General features: G+C 39.1%; 1 protein-coding gene across 3 annotated transcripts in view; it reads right to left on the reverse strand.

The window, feature by feature from the left end:
- The window catches only part of COG5 (component of oligomeric golgi complex 5), a 275,728-nt gene that overhangs the window by 252,659 nt on the left and 3,459 nt on the right, over positions 1-19,610 (reverse strand). For all 3 annotated transcript variants that reach the window (XM_027123902.1, XM_027123901.1, XM_027123903.1), the window contains exons 2-5: positions 17,366-17,505; positions 13,710-13,767; positions 8,942-8,996; positions 8,773-8,842 (exon numbers count right to left, since the gene is read on the reverse strand). In XM_027123902.1, coding sequence (XP_026979703.1) covers positions 8,773-8,842; positions 8,942-8,996; positions 13,710-13,767; positions 17,366-17,505 — 323 coding nt within the window. The remainder of the gene's footprint in view (positions 1-8,772; positions 8,843-8,941; positions 8,997-13,709; positions 13,768-17,365; positions 17,506-19,610) is intronic.

Raw genomic sequence — 19,610 nt, forward strand, 5'->3', positions numbered from 1 at the left:
GGTGGGATAGGGAGGGTGGGAGGGAGGGAGATGCAAGAGGGAAGAGATATGGGAACATATGTATATGTGTAACTGATTCACTTTGTTATAAAGCCGAAACTAACACACCATTGTAAAGCAATTATACTCCAATAAAGATGTAAAAAATAAAATAAATAAAGGGAATAATTAGATGGCAAAAAAAAAGTCAAAATACAGTATAAAAAAAAAAGAATTCCAGTTAACTTAAGGCCATGATTTTTAGTACAAAATGAAAAAGTTAATCTCAAAAGCAATATTTAAATCCCAACTTAACTATGGAAGTAATGTTTTAATGTATATTTCAGCATAAAAGTAAAACATTAGCTCTAACGCTCTGAGCAGGACTTGCAGTGCCCACATCCTTTCTTCAGGAAAGTAGCTTGGGCAGCTCCTTATATGTGGTTCATGGTATTTCAGGTCATATGACCTTGTGACCTTAGCCACAGCTGACTAGATCAGAGAAACAATGCCAGCTCAATGCTACGCCACAAAGTCTATCACCAGTGACATATCACACTGTCTCGTGCAAGAACTGCCCAAAACTGTTACAAACAGACACTGTTCTCTTTAGGAAAGTGGGTGTATAGGATAGAGCAGAAGCCTTGAGACAAAAAAGCCAAGAGTGAAACAAGGAGCAAATGAAAAGGAGAATGAGGGTTAATCCATAGTGGCAGTAAGAAAAAGTAGCAGACAGAGATGCAGGACCTGAGTTATAGGAAAGGGTGACTGTTAGGATATTATTGTAGGCCAAGCCATATTCCACTGTCCCACGATACCTCTTTGACTGTTAAGACAGGTTTCTATGTATCCTCACTGCCCCACATACCCTTAAGTGGTTATCTCTGAAATAACCTGTATCTCTCATCCTTCTGAAAAAGACTGACATTCAAACTCTTCTCACATGCTATATTTCTCAGATTGTTATAGGAGATATTTATAAGTCCATTAAAATTTTTTAGTATTATATATGTTGAGTCACATATGCTACATATTTTTTAAAAACATTACAACTAAGGCACAGACCAAGGAACAAATTATTTAACTCATTTCTTAAGCATTTAATATGGTACATAACACTACACTAAGGCTAGACATTCAAATATTAAAATATTATCATAGCCTTCAAGGAGCTTAGTCTTATAGGAGAGTATGAGGAAGGGAAAAATTATGTAGAAAGTATTATAATGGAAACATCTACAGGATATTAAAGAAATGAAAAAATTAAAAAATAAACATTCTGGGACTTCCCGGGCAGTCCAGTGGTTAAAACTCCACGCTTCCCATGCAGGAGGCGCGTGTTTGACCCATGGTCGGGGAACTAAGATCCCACATGCTGCACACTGCGACCAAAAAAATAAAATAAAGTAAATTAAGTAAATATTCTGCTCTGTCAGAAGGGCAGGAGAGGACTTCACAGACGAGTTGACTAGAATCTGCTGAGTGACTAGAACATTCTGAGTTAGGGAAAAAAATGTGCAAAGGAATGAATGTGAGAATCTCCAGCACACTTAGGAACAGTAAGTAGTTCAGTGTGATTAGTATCCATAATAAATTTTTTTAGAATGACAAAAGGTAAAGTTGATAAAAAGCAAGTAGAGGCAATAACATGAAGGGACTTACATGCCACATTTAGGACTTAAGACTTCATTCTCTTTTGTGTTAAGGAAGTACTGAATAATTTTATCGGGGGAAAAAAATAATCTGATGTTTATTTTATAAAAAAGAGAAGACACGTAAGTTTCTTATTTTTAATAATGGCAGACTAGGACTTCCCTGGTGGTGCAGTGGTTAAGGACCCGCCCGCCAATGCAGGTGACATGGGTTTGAGCCTCAGTCCGGGAGGATCCCACATGTAACGGAGCAACTGGGCCCATGCGCCACAACTACTGAGCCTGTGCTGTAGAGCCCACGAGCCCCAACTACTGAGCCTGCATGCCACAACTACTGAGGCCCGCGCGCCTGGAGCCCGTGCTCCACAACAAGAGAAGCCACTGCAATGAGATGCCCACACACTGCAATGAAGAGTAGCCCCCGCTTGCCACAACTAGAGAAAGCCCATACGCAGCAATGAAGACCCAACGCAGACAAAAAATTAATTAATTAATTAATAATAATAAAATAATGGCAGACTATATTTTTAGCTTACCATTAAGAACTAAAACTGTTGTATAAAATGTAAAAATGTCTCAAAAGCATCAAAGAAATGATAGTATGGATACAAACACCAAGCCAAGAGTAAAGCACAGTGAACCCCAAGAGAAAGGAAGCAAATCCACTTGTAATCTGAGATCACTTGCTAGTCCTGGAAAATTAGATCCTACATTTTGATAGCCTCTGAGACAAAGTGGAGGAGGAGAGTTAAAATTGATTAATTTAATGTTGTTCTTGGACTGGTAACGATTTCTGCTGCCATAGAAAAACAAAACAAATCCTCTCTGAAGGACTCAAATATTCTAAAAAATAACTTTTCAAATAAAATGTCCAACACACAGCAAAAAATAACCAGGCACCCAGGAAAACTGGACTCCATTAGACAGAACCAGCAAGCACCACCAAGATAAACATACCCACAAAGACTACAAATACTATACCTACCAGAGTAAGGCAACAGAATACTTCAGCAGAATATATTCAAAGAAATCAAAATCAGGGAACAAGAAATAGGTCATATAGCACTTTAGGAAAAGAAACATAGAACTTCTAAAAATAAAACATACAATAACCAAAACTTAGCAAAATAATAATCGACTATTTTAACCACAGGAAGTGGTCAGGAATAAATTAATGAAGTAGATAACCAATCAGAAAAAACTCCAGAGAACAGCAAGGAAAGGAAAAAAAATGTAAAGTAAGGAAAAGAGGGTAAGTGACTTAGATGATAAAGAAAGTTGAGTGTACATTTAATCAGAATCGAAGACAAAGGAGAGAGAGAATGATACATACTTGAAGAAAGCACGGCTCAGAAATGATGAAAGAGATAAACTCACAGATGGAAGAAGAAAAACAAATTGCACATGAAATGAATAAAAAGAAACCATTCTGAAACTGAAGGAAATCAAAGAGAAAAACAAATATCATATGCTAACACATATATATGGAATCTAAAAAAAGAAAAAAAAATGGTTTTGAAGAACCTAGGGGCAGTACAGGAATAAAGATGCAGACATAGAGAATGGACATGAGAACACAGTGAGGGGGAAGCATAAGCTGAGACGAAGTAAGAGAGTGGCATTGACATATATACACTACCAAATGTAAAATAGATAGCTAGTGGGAAGCAGCCACATAGCACAGGGTGATCAGCTCGTGCTTTGTGACCACCTACAGGGGTGGGATAGCAAGGGTGGGAGGGAGATGCAAGAGGGAGGGGATATAGGGATATTATGTATATGTATAGCTGATTCACTTTGTTATACAGCAGCAACTAACACAACAATGTAAAGCAATTATACTCCAATAAAGATGTTAAAATAAGTAAATAAATAATTTTTTAAAAAGAAACCAGAGGAAACCTGCAGATTCAAAAGACCAGGTCAGAATGACAGCTTCTCAACAACTAAATTGGAAGCCAGAACACAATATGCCAAGTATAGAAAGGAAGGGAGGGAGAGAGGGAATAGACAAATAATTCATTTTAAAAATGAGCAAAAGATATGAATAGACATTTCTCCAGAGAATATATACAAATGGCCGATAGGCACAATAAAAGATGCTCAGTATCATTAGTCATTGGGGAAATTCATATCAAAACAACGAGATAGTACTTCATAACCAATAGGATGGCTATATTAAAAAGAAAACAAGTCTTGGTGAGAAAGAAATTGAAACCCTCATATATAGCTGATAGGAATGTAAAATGGTACAGCTGCTTTGGAAAACAGTTTGGCACTCCTCAAAAAGTTTTTTCCAGCTCTGCTGAAATATAATTGACATAGAACATTGTTTAAGTTTAAGGTGTTCATATATTGATTCGATACATCAAAATGTTAAAGAGAGTTAGCATATGACCTAGCATATATATTCTCAGGTATATACCCAAGATAACCGAAAAAAACACGTCACACAAAAACTTGTACACAAATGTTTGTAACAGTTTTTATTCATAATAGCCAGTAAGCGGAAACAAGTATCTATCAACTGATAGGCAAGCAAAATAAATGGATAAACAAAAATGTGGTATATCCGTACAATGGAATATTATTTGGTCATAAAAAGGAATGAAGTACTGACACATGCTACAACATGGATAAACCTTGAAAACATTATGGTAAGTGAAAGAAGCCAGACAAAATAATGCCACACAATGTATGACGCATTTATATGAAATATCCAGCACAGGCAAATCCACAGACAGACAGCAGATTAGAAAGCTGGGGAGGGGCAAGGGGTAAGGGGGTAGGAGGAGTGATTACTACTGAGCCTAAGGTTTCTTTCTGGAGTAATGAAAATGTTTTGGCATTAGACAGCAGTGATGATTGCACAACCCTGTGAATATAGTAAAAACCACTCAGTCAACACTTAAACGTGTACTTTAAAGTGGTGAATTTTATAGTATGTGACTTATAATTCAATTTTTTTTAATGAAGGCAATTTCTACTTCTAACAATGATGGAATAATAGGGCAGAATTTACCCTCCCATCTTAAACAACTAGAAAACGGAACAAAATACATGAAATAAAATTTTCAGACAACAGATACTGAAAAATAGCACAGGAGAGAGAAAATAAAGAAAATGAGCTTAACAACTATCCCAATTTACTGCCGGAAGACAATTTTCTAGCTGAAGCAGAGCAAAGGCAAACAGAACATGACAGTCTCTCTGAAGTGTGGAAACAGATCAGATTTCAGGAAAGCCAAAAGGAGCTAGAGTCTATGGGCAGAGAACTGGCCAGGAAGGAGAGGTTGGGGAGATGTGCAGAAAGATGGCCTCAAGTCTCTGGCTAAGTGCCAATTTGTGCATGTGTAAGAGGAAACACAAGGAAAGAAACACTGAAACAATGCACAGAGCTCATAGTGGAAAGACCTAGTAGTAAACATGGCTAAACTACCGCTAGGCTAAAGGATGCTCTGAACCTGCACTAACAAAGATTTAAAACCAATCCTTGGGGACTTCCCTGGTGGTCCAGTGGTTAAGAATCCTCCTTCCAATGCAGGGGACGTGAGTTCGATCCCTTGTCAGGAAACTAAGATCCCACATGCCAGGGGGCAACTAAGCCCGCGTGCCACAACTAGAGAGCCCACGTGCTGCAACTACTGAGCCTATGCACCACAACTAGAGAGAAGCTCGCACACCGCAACAAAAGGTCCCTCATGCTGCAGCAAAGATCCCACATGCCGCAAAGATCCTGAAAGCCGCGACTAAGACCCAATGCAGCTAAATAAATAAATAAATATTTAAAACCAATCCTCAAAAAGATCAGACTAATTTCAAGTAACTTAACTGTGAACAAGAATAAAGTCCAACACCATTTCAAGGAAATTTTTTAAAATCCAGACCCCTGAACACAAAACACACCTTTCCAGTATAAAATCAAAAATTACCAAGCATGAAAAGAAGCATAAAAATAAAACCCATAACAAGAAGAAAGGTCAATTGACAAAAACTGACCCAGAAATAGCAAAGATTAAAATACTAAAACATCTATTATAGCTGGGGTCCCCAGTCCCAGGCCACGGACCGGAACCGGTCTGTGGCCTGTTAGGAACCGGGCCACACAGCAGGAGGTGAGCGGTGGGTGAGTGAGCGAAGCTTCATCTGTACTTACGGCCGCTCCCCATCGCTCACATTGCCACCTGAGCTCCGCCTCCTGTCAGATCAGTGGCAGCATCAGATTCTCATAGGAGCGCAAACCCTGCTGTGAACTGCGCATGTGAGGGATCTAGGCTGTGCGCTCCTTATGAGAATCTAATGCCTGATGACCTGTAGTGGAGCTGACGCAGTGATGCTAGCTCTGGGGAGTGGCTGCAAATACAGATTATCATTAACAGATAGGTTTGACTACACAGAGACCGTAATAAATCAACTGCTTGCAGACTCATATCAAAACTCTACCAGTGAGTGGAAAGTGACAATTAAGCTGCATCTGGTGGCAGGCTTTACAGTGGCAAGTGAGTTGATGTACTTCAATTGTACAACTGCATGTGGTGGCAGGCTTTAAGTCAGAAACTGACACTTATTTCAGTCTGCGCATGGCCTGCCATTATTTTATTTACCACTTCTGTCCGCACCTCTTTCCTGCACTGTGCACTTCTCTCAGTCACAGTGTGGGTAAGCCCACAAGCTAACCCTAGCCAAAATGAGGAAAAAACAAATGTCGCTGGAGAGCTTTTTTGAAAGGGGGGAAAAACCCAATGATGAGACAGCAGAAGACTCTAAGAAGAAGCCCTTTACTGGGCTTCCCTGGCGGTCCAGTGGTAAAGAATCCACCTTACAATGCAGGGGACACGGGTTCGATCCCTGGTCGGGGAACTGAGATCCCATATGCTGCAGGGCAACTAAGCCCGCACACTGCAAGTACTGAGCTTGCGCGCCTCAACTAGAGAGCCTATGTGCCGCAAACTACAGAGCCCACACGCCCTGGAGCCTGCGCGCCACAGCTAGAGAATAGAAAACCTGCACGCCACAACTAGAGAGAAACCTGTGCACTGCAACAAAGAGCCGGCGCGCTGCAATGAAAGATCCCGCGTACCTCAATGAAGATCCTGCGTGCCGCGACTAAGACCCGACGCAGCCAAAAATAAACTAACTAAATAAATAATAAATAAATAAATCTTTAAGAAAAAGCCCTTTACCATTGGTGAAGAGTTGAGCCTGCCTGCTGCTAAGGACATCTGTCATGAACTTTTAGGAGAGGCTGCAGTTCAAAACGTGGCACGTGTTCCTCTTTTGGCTAGTACCATAACTAGACGAATTGATGAAATAGCAAAGGATACTGAGGCACAATTGTTAGAGAGGATTAATGAGTCACCATGGTATGCAATCCAGGTTGACGAGTCTGCTGGTGTTGACAACAAGGCAACAATGCTTGTTTTTGTGCGTTATGTCTTTCAGGAGGATGTGCATGAGGTTATGTTATGTGCACTTTTGTTGACAACCAACACAATAGCTGCAGAACTCTTCAAGTCTTTGAATGATTACATATCAGGAAAAGTGAATTGGTCATTTTGTGTCGATATATGCACAGACAGAGCGGCTGCCATGACTGGATGGCTTTCTGGTTTCACTACTTGGGTCAAAGAGGTTGCTTCTGAATGTGAGTCTACACACTGCGTCATCCATAGGGAAATGCTGGCTAGCCGAAAAATGTCACCTGAACTTAACGTTTTGCAGGATGTGATTAAAATTATCAACCACATTAAAGTACATGCCCTTAACTCACGTCTGTTTGTGCAGCTCTGTGAGGAGATGGACACAGAGCACACACGTCTTCTCTTATACACAGAAGTGAGATGGCTTTCTAAAGGCAGATCACTGGCCAGAGTTTTTGAGTTATGAGAGCCACTCCAGAGATTTCTTTTAGAAAAACAGTCACCCCTGGCAGCACATTTCAGTGCCACAGAATGGGGTCACAAAACTTGTGTGACATATTCAACCTGCTCAACAAACTCAATCCGTCACTTCAGGAGAGAACCACCACTGTGTTCAAGTTGGCAGATAAAATGGCTGCATTCAAAGCCAAACTGGAATTATGGGGGCAATGAGTGAACACTAGGATTTTTGACATGTTTCAAATATTAGCAGAGATTTTGAAAGAGGCTGAGCCAGGGCCTTCTTCCCCCCAGCTGGTGCATGATCACCCATCTCAGCTTTCAAAAGAGTTTGAGCATTACTTCCCAGCCACAAAAGACCCCCGAATTGGGAAGGAGTGGATCTGCGACCCATTTGTGAATAAGTCCAGTGAATCGACTTTGTGCTAGAAGAAGATCAACTGCTTGAGATTGTAAATGACGGTGGCCTTAAAAGTATGCTTGAGACAACTTCAAATCTCCATACATTCTGGATTAAAGTCAAGGTGGGATATCCTGAGATTGCCACGAAAGCACTGAAAAGCCTGTTTCTGTTTCCAACATCCTATCTTTGTGAAGCAGGGTTTTCTGCAGTGACAGCAATCAAAACAAGACTACAGAGTAGACTAGACATAAGCCACACACTTCAGGTGTCACTGTCTCCCATCACCCCCAGATGGGACCAACTAGTTGCAGGCAAACAAGCTCAGGGCTCCCACGGATCCTGTATTATGGTGAGTTGTATAATCATTTCATTATATAGTACAATGTAACAATAGCAGAAATAAAGTGCACAATAAACATAATGCGCTTGAATCATGTGAAACCATCCCCCCACCCCCACCTCCCCGGTCCGCGGAAAAACTGTCTTCCACGAAACCGGTCTCTGGTGCCAAAAAGGTTGGGGACTGCTGTATTACAGAAGTTATAGGTTTGGGTTCCTTACATTGGATCATGGCAAACTGTAAGGATAAAAGGTTTCTTCCTGTTCTCTATTAAGAGAAATAATTTTGAACTCTAAAAAGTTAGTAATACACTGATATAGTAAGAGTGAAAATAATTCACTTTAATAGTAGTTTAGATTTTTATTTTTTAAACTGAATATCTTCTTTTAAAGCTCTTTAGTATTTTTCCCGTTTTCTCTCATATTCTCTTACTTCCTCAGAATTCATTCTCTTGAAATTTGCTCGCTTATAAAGACAAAATGAAGTAAAAGTACAAAGAAATGACAAGTGAGGACCTACCTGAAGTCTTGCTAGTTGAGCAGTACGGGCTACTATTTTATTGTATGGCTCAACAATTTTTGCTTTCATCCTAAAGGAAAAACAGAAAGAGGAGTGACAAAATCATCTTCAAACTATCAATGGATAAAAATCTTTCCATTTCATTCATTTACAAAATGAACAACAGTACCTATCAACAGCTCCCTGTAAAGCCCCAATTCTTGTCTGCATCATCTGAAGGACACCTAGGAAAACATAACAGCTTACATTACTTTACAAATTTACGAGGGTTCAAATTGGGTAAAAAGTTAAACGAAAAAAATAGAGAAATTTTCCATATTCTTCTGCCATCATCATAATCCAACCAGTATCTTTTACCTAGACTACTACAAAAACCTCTAACTAGTCTTCCCCGTCCTAACCTTGCTCCACTAAAGAAGTCTGACAAGGAATGGGGAGTGACGGCTTAATGGGTACAGGGTCTCCATTTGAGGTGATGAAAAAGTTCTGGAACTGGATAGTGATGGTTGCACAACACTGTAAATGTAATTAATAGCACTAAGTTATATAGTTTAAAATGGTTAAAGTGGTAAATTTCATGTTAATGTGTATTGTACTACAATTACAAAAAAAGAAGCGTGGGACTTCGCTGGTGGCGCAGTAGTTAAGAATCCACCTGCCAATGCAGGGGACACGGTTCAAGCCCTGGTCCAGGAAGATCCCACATGCTGCAGAGGAACTAAGCCCGTGTACCACAATTACTGAGCCTGCACTCTAAAGCCCACGAGCTGCAACTACTGAGCCCGTGAGCCACAACTACTGAAGCCCACACGCCTAGAGCCCCTGCTCCGTAAGAAGAGACGCCACCGCAACGAGAAGCCCACGCACCGCAATGAAGAGTAGCCCCTGCTCGCCTCAACTAGAGAAAGCCCACGCCCAGCAATGAAAACTAAACACAGCCAAAAAATAAAGAAACTTATTTTTAAAATTATATTAAAAAAAAAAAAAGCCTGAGTGATCTTTGGAAGTGCAAATTATAACACTCATCTGCTAAATCCCTTCCCCAGTCTCCCCTTTGCTCCTATGTTAAAACTAAAGTCCACAGCTTGGTCTACAAGGCCCTGAACGATCTGGAAATGAGGTACTCTCCTCCTGGTATACTCTCTCTAACTCCCAATGCTAGATAAATAATAAATATGGACAGCAAGTATATTATTGCCTTTACTCTCTACTTACATAACATGATGAAGAACTGTTTATAAAATTGTAAAATTATTTTCAGGAAGACAGATCTGAAATTTTACTTTTTTATATGCCTAAAAATGGGCTTTCCAATATTACAGATTTAATTATTTTGAACTATATTCTTTAAAACTCAGTTTCTATATTCAACTGGCATAGCTGTAGTTTTGAAACACAGTATTCTAAATAAATTTAAGTATAGAATGTTGTCATATTAGATGAAGTAATTTCAGAATTAATTAATACTCCTATCTGCATACAAATGTTTTAATATGGCTCAGTCCAATAGAATCCTTTCTGGACCCAAGGATTTCTGCCGGTATTATGGTTCACTGACCTTAAACCTCCAAGAATGAACTGGCTTTCCTTGTTATCATCACTTCCTCACATCTTATTCTCTCCACAACCCACTCGCAACACCTTTCACACATATGCCACCAAAACAGATCTTGTCAACGTCACCAGAAATCTCCAAGGTGCTGAATGCTATTGTCAGTTCTGTCTTGATCTTGTTCTAACTCTCAGAAATGCATGACACGTTGAACCACTCCCTCCCTAAAACATTTTTTTCTCTAGGCTTCCAAGTCATCACCCTCGTGGGCTCCCTCTGATGGCATGAGTTGCTCCCACTCCTTCTCTGTTGGATCTCTACATGCTGGAGTACTCCAAGATTTGATCCTCAGCCAACTTCTCTTCTCCACCTAGAATCTCTCTTAGGGATTTCATTCAATCCCAATGTTTTAAACACTATCTGTTCAATAAAATACTGATTTTATATACACACATACATACATACATCTATATAGATTTTCTTTATACCTGCCTATCTATACACACACACACACACACAAATCTCTAGCCCTGAACTCTCTTATGACAAATTTAAGACACCCAACAAGATAACTTCTGCCCCACCATGATCCTCTCCAGTGTGACGCATCTCAGTTACTCATACCATCATCTATCCAATTTTTCAGACTTAAATCTTAAGAATCACTGTTGGTGACTTTTTTCGCTCAGACTTTTCATTTCCCATCAACAAATCCTATCAGCTCTACCCCCATTTTATCCCATTCACTTCTCTCTCTTTATATCCACCACTAACTCAAGGCACGATCAACGTCTACTACTCTAATAGCTTCTAAATTGGTACCCCAGATTCTACTCTTGCCTTCCTATAGAGCCACCAGAGAAAACTTTTTAGAGCATTAATCACGTAACATCTCTAATTAAAACCCTCCAATTGTTTACCATTGCATTTAGAATGAAAATCAAAATTCCTTCCCAAGAACCTCATCTACAATTCTTTCCCTCATTCACTAAACTCTAGTCATACTAGCCTTTTCTTTCTGCCCTTCAAACATGCCACGCTAATTCCATTTATTGGTCCCTCAGCTTACCACACTCTCCTCCCCAGATAGTCATGTGGTAGCTCTTTCTCATCATTCAGATCTCAGTTCAAATGTCATCTTCTCAAAGAAGCATCTCCTGCCCATCCTAGCTAGTAAGGAACTCCCATTCTTCTACCTCATCATCTATTTTATTTTCTTTTAGGACTTAAAAGTACCTGAAGTTCCCTACTTACAAATTTTTTTTTTTTTTGGTCTAATTCCCTACCTAGAACATAAATATCATGAGAACAGTGACTCTATTGTTCACAGGTGCCTGGTATCTAACAAGTTCTCAATTACTATTCGACTGAGCAAATAAATGAAGAAATTAGGCTATCTCTTTTTAATAAAATAGGCTTAATTAAATATACCTCCAAACTCCATAAGGACAGGGACTCTGTATATTGTTACAGCTGCCTGGAATCTAACAAATTCTCAATTAAAATTTAAATGTATAAATAAACAAAAAAATGAAGAGACAGTAAATTTTAATAAAATAGGCTAAATAAATATATCTCCAAATGAATTATATGGCCAAAATTTTACATATATAGGAGAAAAAGTAGATGAAGTAGAAGTTGGGGTAATACATTTTCAAATACATAACACACATCTCAAAAAGTTTAATAAATGATTAGAAATACACATCATGCTAAAATGAATACTAACTGATTCATACTTTGACTTATGTTCAAATAATCTGGAGAATATTCTTAGATTATCATAGGAATTCAGAGAAGTCAGCCTTTGTACTGTACACAGTCACCCAATGGATAGTCATTCTAACTCAGTCTAACAGCATATTTTAAATGTTTTAAACACTGAAAAGCACTCTGGGGAAAATCAGCACACTATAGAACTAAACACACATAGGGAATTCCCTGGCTGCCCAGTGGTTAGGACTCGGCACTTTCACTGTGGTGGCCCAGGTTCAATCCCTGGTTGGGGAACTAAGATCCTGCAAGCAATGTGGTGTGGCCAATTTAAAAAAAAGAAAAAGAAAAAGAAAACCACAATGAGAAGTATTTCTGTTGTGATGATTCATCTACACCTATATATACTCAAAATCAATGTACTACCATGACATCCCTATGGGTTTCTATAAAGGAAAAAAACCTTTATGCGTTTACAAAAATTACCATTAAAAACAAGGTATTATTTACTTGCTTCCAGAAACATATAAAAATATTATGAGATTAAAGAAAATTAATTTTCCATAATAAGTCAGTACCTAGAGCCTCTTAATTTTCCCATGAACATAGTCTGATATCTATCCTAAATATTCAAATAACAAACTGTTATCTCCAAAATACTATGTTCTTCATCAGGATGCCTTAGAAACAATGCACATGCTGAAAATAACATCTTTGAGTGCACGTAAGAAATACTAGAGGAAGCATTAAAGAATATTGCATCACAGAAAGCAATACCCTTCTTCCTTAAGAATTTCATCAACATAGGGAAAAATCACTTAGCTTTCTTTTGATGTGCAACGATTAATAGTAATCACAACACAAATGATAATGGAAAATACAATATTAACATTTCATATTTATGAGATGTAGTTTAATTTAATATAGAGAGAATGACAAATTCATAAAAGATGTAGTCAAACGAAAATAAGAGAGTTCATAATAAAAATCCAATGTATTATCATTCTACTATACTTTCATTTTTGAAAAGCATTTCAAAGAAATAGGAAAGAATTCAAGCCTATTTCCACTACTTTAGTGGAGTTGATTTTGTTTTTGTTTCTTTTTTTTTTTTGTCCACGCCACGCGGCTTGCTGGATCCTAGTTCCCCAACCAGGGATTGAATGTGCGCCCACAACAGTGAAAGTGCGGAGTCCTAACCACTGTAACCACTGGAATTCCCCTGCTTATTTGTTTTAATTAACTAATAGTTATAAAAGCACTAAATATGTGCCAGGAAAAGTTCAAAGCATTTTGTTAACTCATTTAATCCTCTAAATAACATATTAGTACATATTAATACTCCTCCTTTATAGATAAAACTGAGGCACAGAAAGGTTAAGTAAGTTGTCCAAAGTCACACTTCTAGTAGGTGGGAAAGCAAGGATTTAAACCCAGAGAGTTTAGCTCAGGGGTCAGCAAAGTTTTATTAAAGTTTTGTTGGAACACAGCCACACACATTCGTTTCCATATTACCTGGCTGCTTTCACCCTGTAACAGCAGAGTTTAGTAGTTGCAACAGAGACAGTATGGCCTGCAAAGTCTAAACTATTTTCTTTCTGACCCTTCACAGAAGAAGTTTCCAAGCCCTGGGCTAGCTCTGTACAATGTATAATAGTTAATGGAACTATACCTTCCAAAGATTCAATCCCAGTTGCTTGTGCCAATAAATCTTCATGTCTTGCAACAACCTGAAAATCAAGAATGAATAATCAGCACTCCAAGTATTAAGTATTTTAATTTGTAACCACAAAGTAGAATTGAAGGGCTCTCTCTTTATGGAAAGTGGGAAAAATTAAAAAAAATTTTTTTGTATCAGCAAAAAATTTTTGCTGATACAAAAAATACAGGGTATAAAGGTGTGTTTGAGCTGAATGACTGGTGGGAACACAAACACGCTATAGCTCAACACAGAGCCAAAGATGTCTTTTCATTAGCCCCATGGTTTCCTAGGGGGATGTGCAGGACGAGTTGTGCCCAAACTGAAAAACAAAAACCAGCTAATTCTTGCCATGCTAATTAATACACGCTTCCCTTTTAAAGAGTGTTTTCAAACATCGGTTCTTTTAGTTCTTGCATTTAATTCAGCATCATCAAGACCACATTCTAATTTGGAAAGATAAAGCAGAGTCAGCGCCTCCCTAAACATCTCTCTGCTTCCAGCTTCCTAATGTCACAGCAAATCCTCTTCCCTGCAGAAGACTGGTATTTTTAAGAAAATTAGGGCAGTGTGAATAGTCATATCAAAAAAAACCCATAAAAGTTAAGAGTTAAAGGCTACACACAAAAGAGTCCTAGAAACACCAAGAAATCAAGCAAATCTTTAGAACAATGCAGGAATCCTTATTATTTTGTACCCTTTATTAAAATGAATAAGAAGTTTCATGTCTAGTCTGTAAACTGAAGCTCCTAATCAGCAAAGATTCATTCAATGGAATGCCTAAATCCTCTACTTTGTCCTGTTTCACACGTCACTTGTCATTCTACCAAGTTCCTCTATCACATATCTAAAATAAGTGTTACTTTTGGACTCCTATGTCTCTTATCCAGAAGACATCTGAGTTCTCCCCAGTCCACTGATATGGTCATTAATGTGTCCATCCTAACAAGATGAATATTTTTCTAATTCTCTATTCTTTGTGCCTTGTGATACTCTGGAAAGGTTGAAAAGCCTAAAACTACAATTTCATAGACTCCCCTTTCCAACAGATTTAGAAGACAGAAGAAAGAGGAAAACTATCTTCCCATTACTGTTTCAGCTAGTAAGCAAAGTCCTGAGACCTGAGGATTTAGAGACAGTTGAGATAGCCCTATAGATCATTCCAGAGTTCAGTTACCAAGCACCCAGAAGCTGAACTTTAGCAGTGGCATGGCAGGTAACAGCAGGAGCTTCCAGGTCTCTGTGTTGCACCTGTGGTAGATCCTTCAACTCATTCCATTAGCTGTCTATCCAATCCTCTGTATGAAATATCTTCCTGCTTTAAATACCTAGAGCAGTTTCTGCTTCCTGTACTAAAGCCCTGACTAACACATACTTTGGTACACATTTTGTAATTTTAATCATCTCAATGATATTTTTTTTTTTTTTTTTGCGGTACGCGGGCCTCTCACTGTTGTGGCCTCTCCCGTTGTGGAGCACAGGCTCTGGACGCGCAGGCTCAGCGGCCATGGCTCACGGGCCCAGCCGCTCCGTGGCATGTGGGATCTTCCCAGACCGGGGCACGAACCCGTGTGCCCTGCATCGGCAGGCAGACTCTCAACCACTGCGCCACCAGGGAAGCCCCGATCTCAATTATATTTTAAATTATTTTTATTATATTTTATTTACTGGTTTGGTTAGCATTATCCCAATTTTGCTTCTGCAGAAAAACAATTGTAGCAGGTTTAGATCTCATACCAGGAATCAGAGACTTCCTCCACCCTACATCCAGAACCACTGTAAGCATAACTTGCCCCCTCTAGGAGATGTTAAATAGATTTTAAGTTTTTACTGATTCCTTCAGAGAAGGTACTATATGCAAAGAATAAGGAAAATGCCAACCACAAAAAGGCAGAAAGAATTTCAGGTGGCTCCTGCAAAAAGCTACCCCCTGAGAAACCTAGGCAGAATTAAGTGCCTGGGTTTTTCCCCTGCTCCCACAGACACTTTGTACTATTCTATTTAAAAAAGGCATCACTTGCCTGTCATTATTTCTGTCTGTATCTGCCACTGGTCTGTGAATACTTGGAGAGCCAGGAAATGTTTTCATTTTTCTATCCGCATAGCCTAAAGCAAAGCCTGACAATTAAAACTGTCCTATAAATGTTTCTCAATAAGTATTGATCTCTAATTATATAATCAGAATTTTAAACTGACCTTAAAAGTCACCCCAGTCTGAACTAAGCTGCTCTTTATTTTTTTAAAGAACTGTCTATAGTATATACTTCTATCTTTTTTTTTTAATAAATTTACTTTTTTATTTATTTTGCGGTACACGGGCCTCTCACTGTTGTGGCCTATCCCGTTGCAGAACACAGGCTCCGGACGCACAGGCTCACGGGCCCAGCCGCTCCGCGGCATGTGGGATCTTCCCAGACTGGGGCACGAACCCGTGTCCCCTGCATTGGCAGGCGGACTCTCAACCACTGAATTTATTTATTTTTTATTTATTTTTATTTTTGGCTGCACTGGATCTTAATTGCCACGCCCAGCCTTTCTCTAGTTCCGAAAAGCGGGGGCTACTCTTCGTTGCGGTGTGCAGGCTTCTCATTGTGGTGGCTTCTCTTGTTGCGGAGCACAGGCTCTAGGCACGCGGGCTTCAGTAGTTGTAGCACATGGGCTCAGTAGTTGTGGCTCGTGGCCTCTAGAGCGCAGGCTCAGTAGTTGTGGCACACAGGGTTTGTTGCTCCACAGCATGTGGGATCTTCCTGGACCAGGGCTCAAACCCGTGTCCCCTGCATTCGCAGTCAGACTCCTAACTACTGCGAAACCAGAGAAGCCCCAAACTGCTCTTTTAATTGATAAAGTAAGACACGAAAAACTTAAGGGAACATGTCTCATTATACCAGATCTAGGTTTCCTGGAAAATAGTTCATTTATTCATGCAATTTGTTCATTCATTTAAATATTTAAGTGCCTACTCAGAAAGAAAGGCAACACTAGAAAGTACACCATAAAACCACCCTATAAAAATCACAGAATTGTAGAAGAGGAAGGAACCTTCAAGATTTTCTACTACAATCTCCTCTTCCCCCTTATTCACTCCAACCCATTCCATAGGTTTTTTTCCTTTTTTTTAAAAAAAAAAGCAAGACTCAAAGGCATTACATGATATGAAAGTTAACAGCACAACTGAGATTTGGACCTATCTCCTAACTCCCCTCATTGTGTTCTATCCACCACAAATTTATCAACTTTCTGTAATTTCATCAAATATTACATTTTGTGCTCATAAAGTGTGAACTGCTGGTGGGAACATCCCAGTTTTTCTTATTCACACTGTTCTGCTTCCAAAATTCTATTTTCTATTATCTTTATCAAAGACATCCTATTTTTTGCCTACCTATACTCTCTCCATATCAGTTAAGATGATGAAAACAAAGTATGAATAAAAGGTTTTGGAGAGATGGGTATATCCATTTTTCAAATAACAAAAAGTAGTTTACAGAAAACTTTTCAAAGATATACTTGGAAAAATATACATTTGTTCATGTAAATATGCATTTAGATTAAATAATAAAAGGATTATAAAAATGATATATTATCACTCTGCGTTGAATAAATTGTATGATCCAGAAAATTGGAATTACCTGTAAGTGCAGTTCTTTATCCAACTGACTGATTCCTTGGGCAAGTTTTGCTAGCTGTTCAGCAATTACAGCTTGATGAATAGATCGAGAAGTATAAGTTTTTACATCAAAGTCTTCATTTAAAAAATCACTATAACACTCTGGGAAAAAAAATAAGAAAAAAATCCTTATTAATTACACTGCACCAAACCACAGATATTAAACAACAGAACAATTATAATCATAGTTAACATATTTTGAGGTCTTTCTATACACCAGAAAGTACTGAAAAGGCTTTCTGTTGTAAATGAGAAGAGGCGGTAGCAACAGCAGAAGAGACTGGTAAAATTCACTAAGAACTTACTACGCATCAGGCACTGATATAAGCACTTTATACATACTAACTCATTCAATGTTCACACAACCCTGTTGGAACTATCATTCTCCCCGTTTCACAGGTGAAGAGACAGGCACAGACAGGACATGCAACTTGTGCAACTTCACTGTTTGAACCCAGGCAGTGTAGCTGCAGAGCCCACGCTCTGGACTACTATGCATATTCCTAAAAGCTAGTTTTTAATCAGTGAATCAAAAGGAAAATACTGAGTAAAAGATTGAAAAAAAAAAAAAAACTACGAACCACAGCTTTTAACACAAGAAAACAAGGTCACTGACAATGACAATAGGAAAACTGACTGTATTTGATAATTATGGTCTCCAGCATCTCCAGACTGATGCACAAATACTGTTATAATAAAGTGAATCTGAAATTTTAATAGAAGTAGGCAAATGCAAACTTACAGGTATTACTGAAATTTTGGATTTATGGGTGAAATAAATAAATGGAAAGAGAAACCATGTTGAAAGTAGACCAGTAAGAGAAAGAAAAAAAAGGGACTTCCCTGGAAGTCCAGTGGTTAAGAATCTGCGCCTCCATTGCAGGGGGCACAGGTTCAATCCCTGCTTAGGGAACTAAGATCCTGCATGTGACGCGGTACAGCCAAAAAATAAATAAATAAAAATTTTAAAACAAGAAGTGATGCTAGATGTTAAGAAGATACCTTTCTGTACAGAAATCCACAAATTTGTGGGTGAAAGGAAAGTGGAGAGAATTATGAACGAAAAATAGATACACAGAAGTGAAGTCAATGTAGGCATAAACAATTATCTCCTAGCCATATGGTAGATATACGTAAGACTGCCTTGACAGAGATTATGAAACTAACAAGCTATAAAATAGAGTACTTATAAGAAAACTTCAATTGTCTATATCCACTATAATGTACACCCCATGAGTTTGCTTTGTGTACTACCACACCCATAGAGCCTAAACAATGCCTGACACATCGCAGGTGTTCAATACTGGTTGAATGCATGAATTAATCTATGTATCAGCTGGAAGTATCATTCTGCTAAAAGCAAAGACTCATTCTTGACTACTCTCAAAGTGTAGTGGACTGAAAGAAGGAAACTGCTACTTTGGCCTTAATTCTGAGAACCCCATTTCCTTCGAGTTTGCCAAGTAGTTCTCAGAATTAAGGATCCTGTCAGGCAGACAAGTGGAGAAGGCTATTCCAAGAGGGAAGGTTTAGAGGCAGCAAACATAATGGCATATTTTGAGGAATAAGGATAATACTGACTTAAGTATGTCTAGATCACAGTGTGTTTTGGGCAGAAAGGGTAAAGAATGATAGGATTTGAGGTTCCAAAGGAAGGCTGGGGTGCAGTTTGAAAAGAGGCTGGTAAAATATTCAAAATGTTCAGACTATTTCCCATTTAAGCTTTTAAAGCCAAGAAAGAGCTCTGTTAGCCTTGTGTTGTAGAACAGTTTCTGGCAGATGTATGGAGGATGACTGAAAAGGGATTAGCCACTCGGTGGTGCGCTGGGGCTGGCTCGGATTGGATCCTGAGAGCCAACTGTTAATCTCTCAGGAATTCTGTGAGCCAGCTGACATCACATGTAGGTATCTTAAAACTGACCATAGGGGCTTCCCTGGTGGCGCAGTGGTTGAGAGTCCGCCTGCCGATGCAGGGGACACGGGTTCGTGCCCCGGTCTGGGAAGATCCCACATGCAGCGGAGCGGCTGGGCCCGTGAGCCATGGCCCCTAGGCCTGCGCGTCCGGAGCCTGTGCTCCGCAACGGGAGAGGCCACAGCAGTGAGAGGCCCACGTACCGCAAAAAAAAAAACTGACCATGGTAAGGGTATTTACACCATGAAATTTAGCATACACTACAAAATCAGGGCTTCTTCTATTTTCCCAGGAC

Source organism: Aethalodelphis obliquidens, unplaced genomic scaffold, assembly GCF_003676395.1.
Source record: "Aethalodelphis obliquidens isolate GAN/ISIS:26980383/991018 unplaced genomic scaffold, ASM367639v1 scaffold27, whole genome shotgun sequence".
NCBI lineage: Eukaryota > Metazoa > Chordata > Mammalia > Artiodactyla > Delphinidae > Aethalodelphis > Aethalodelphis obliquidens.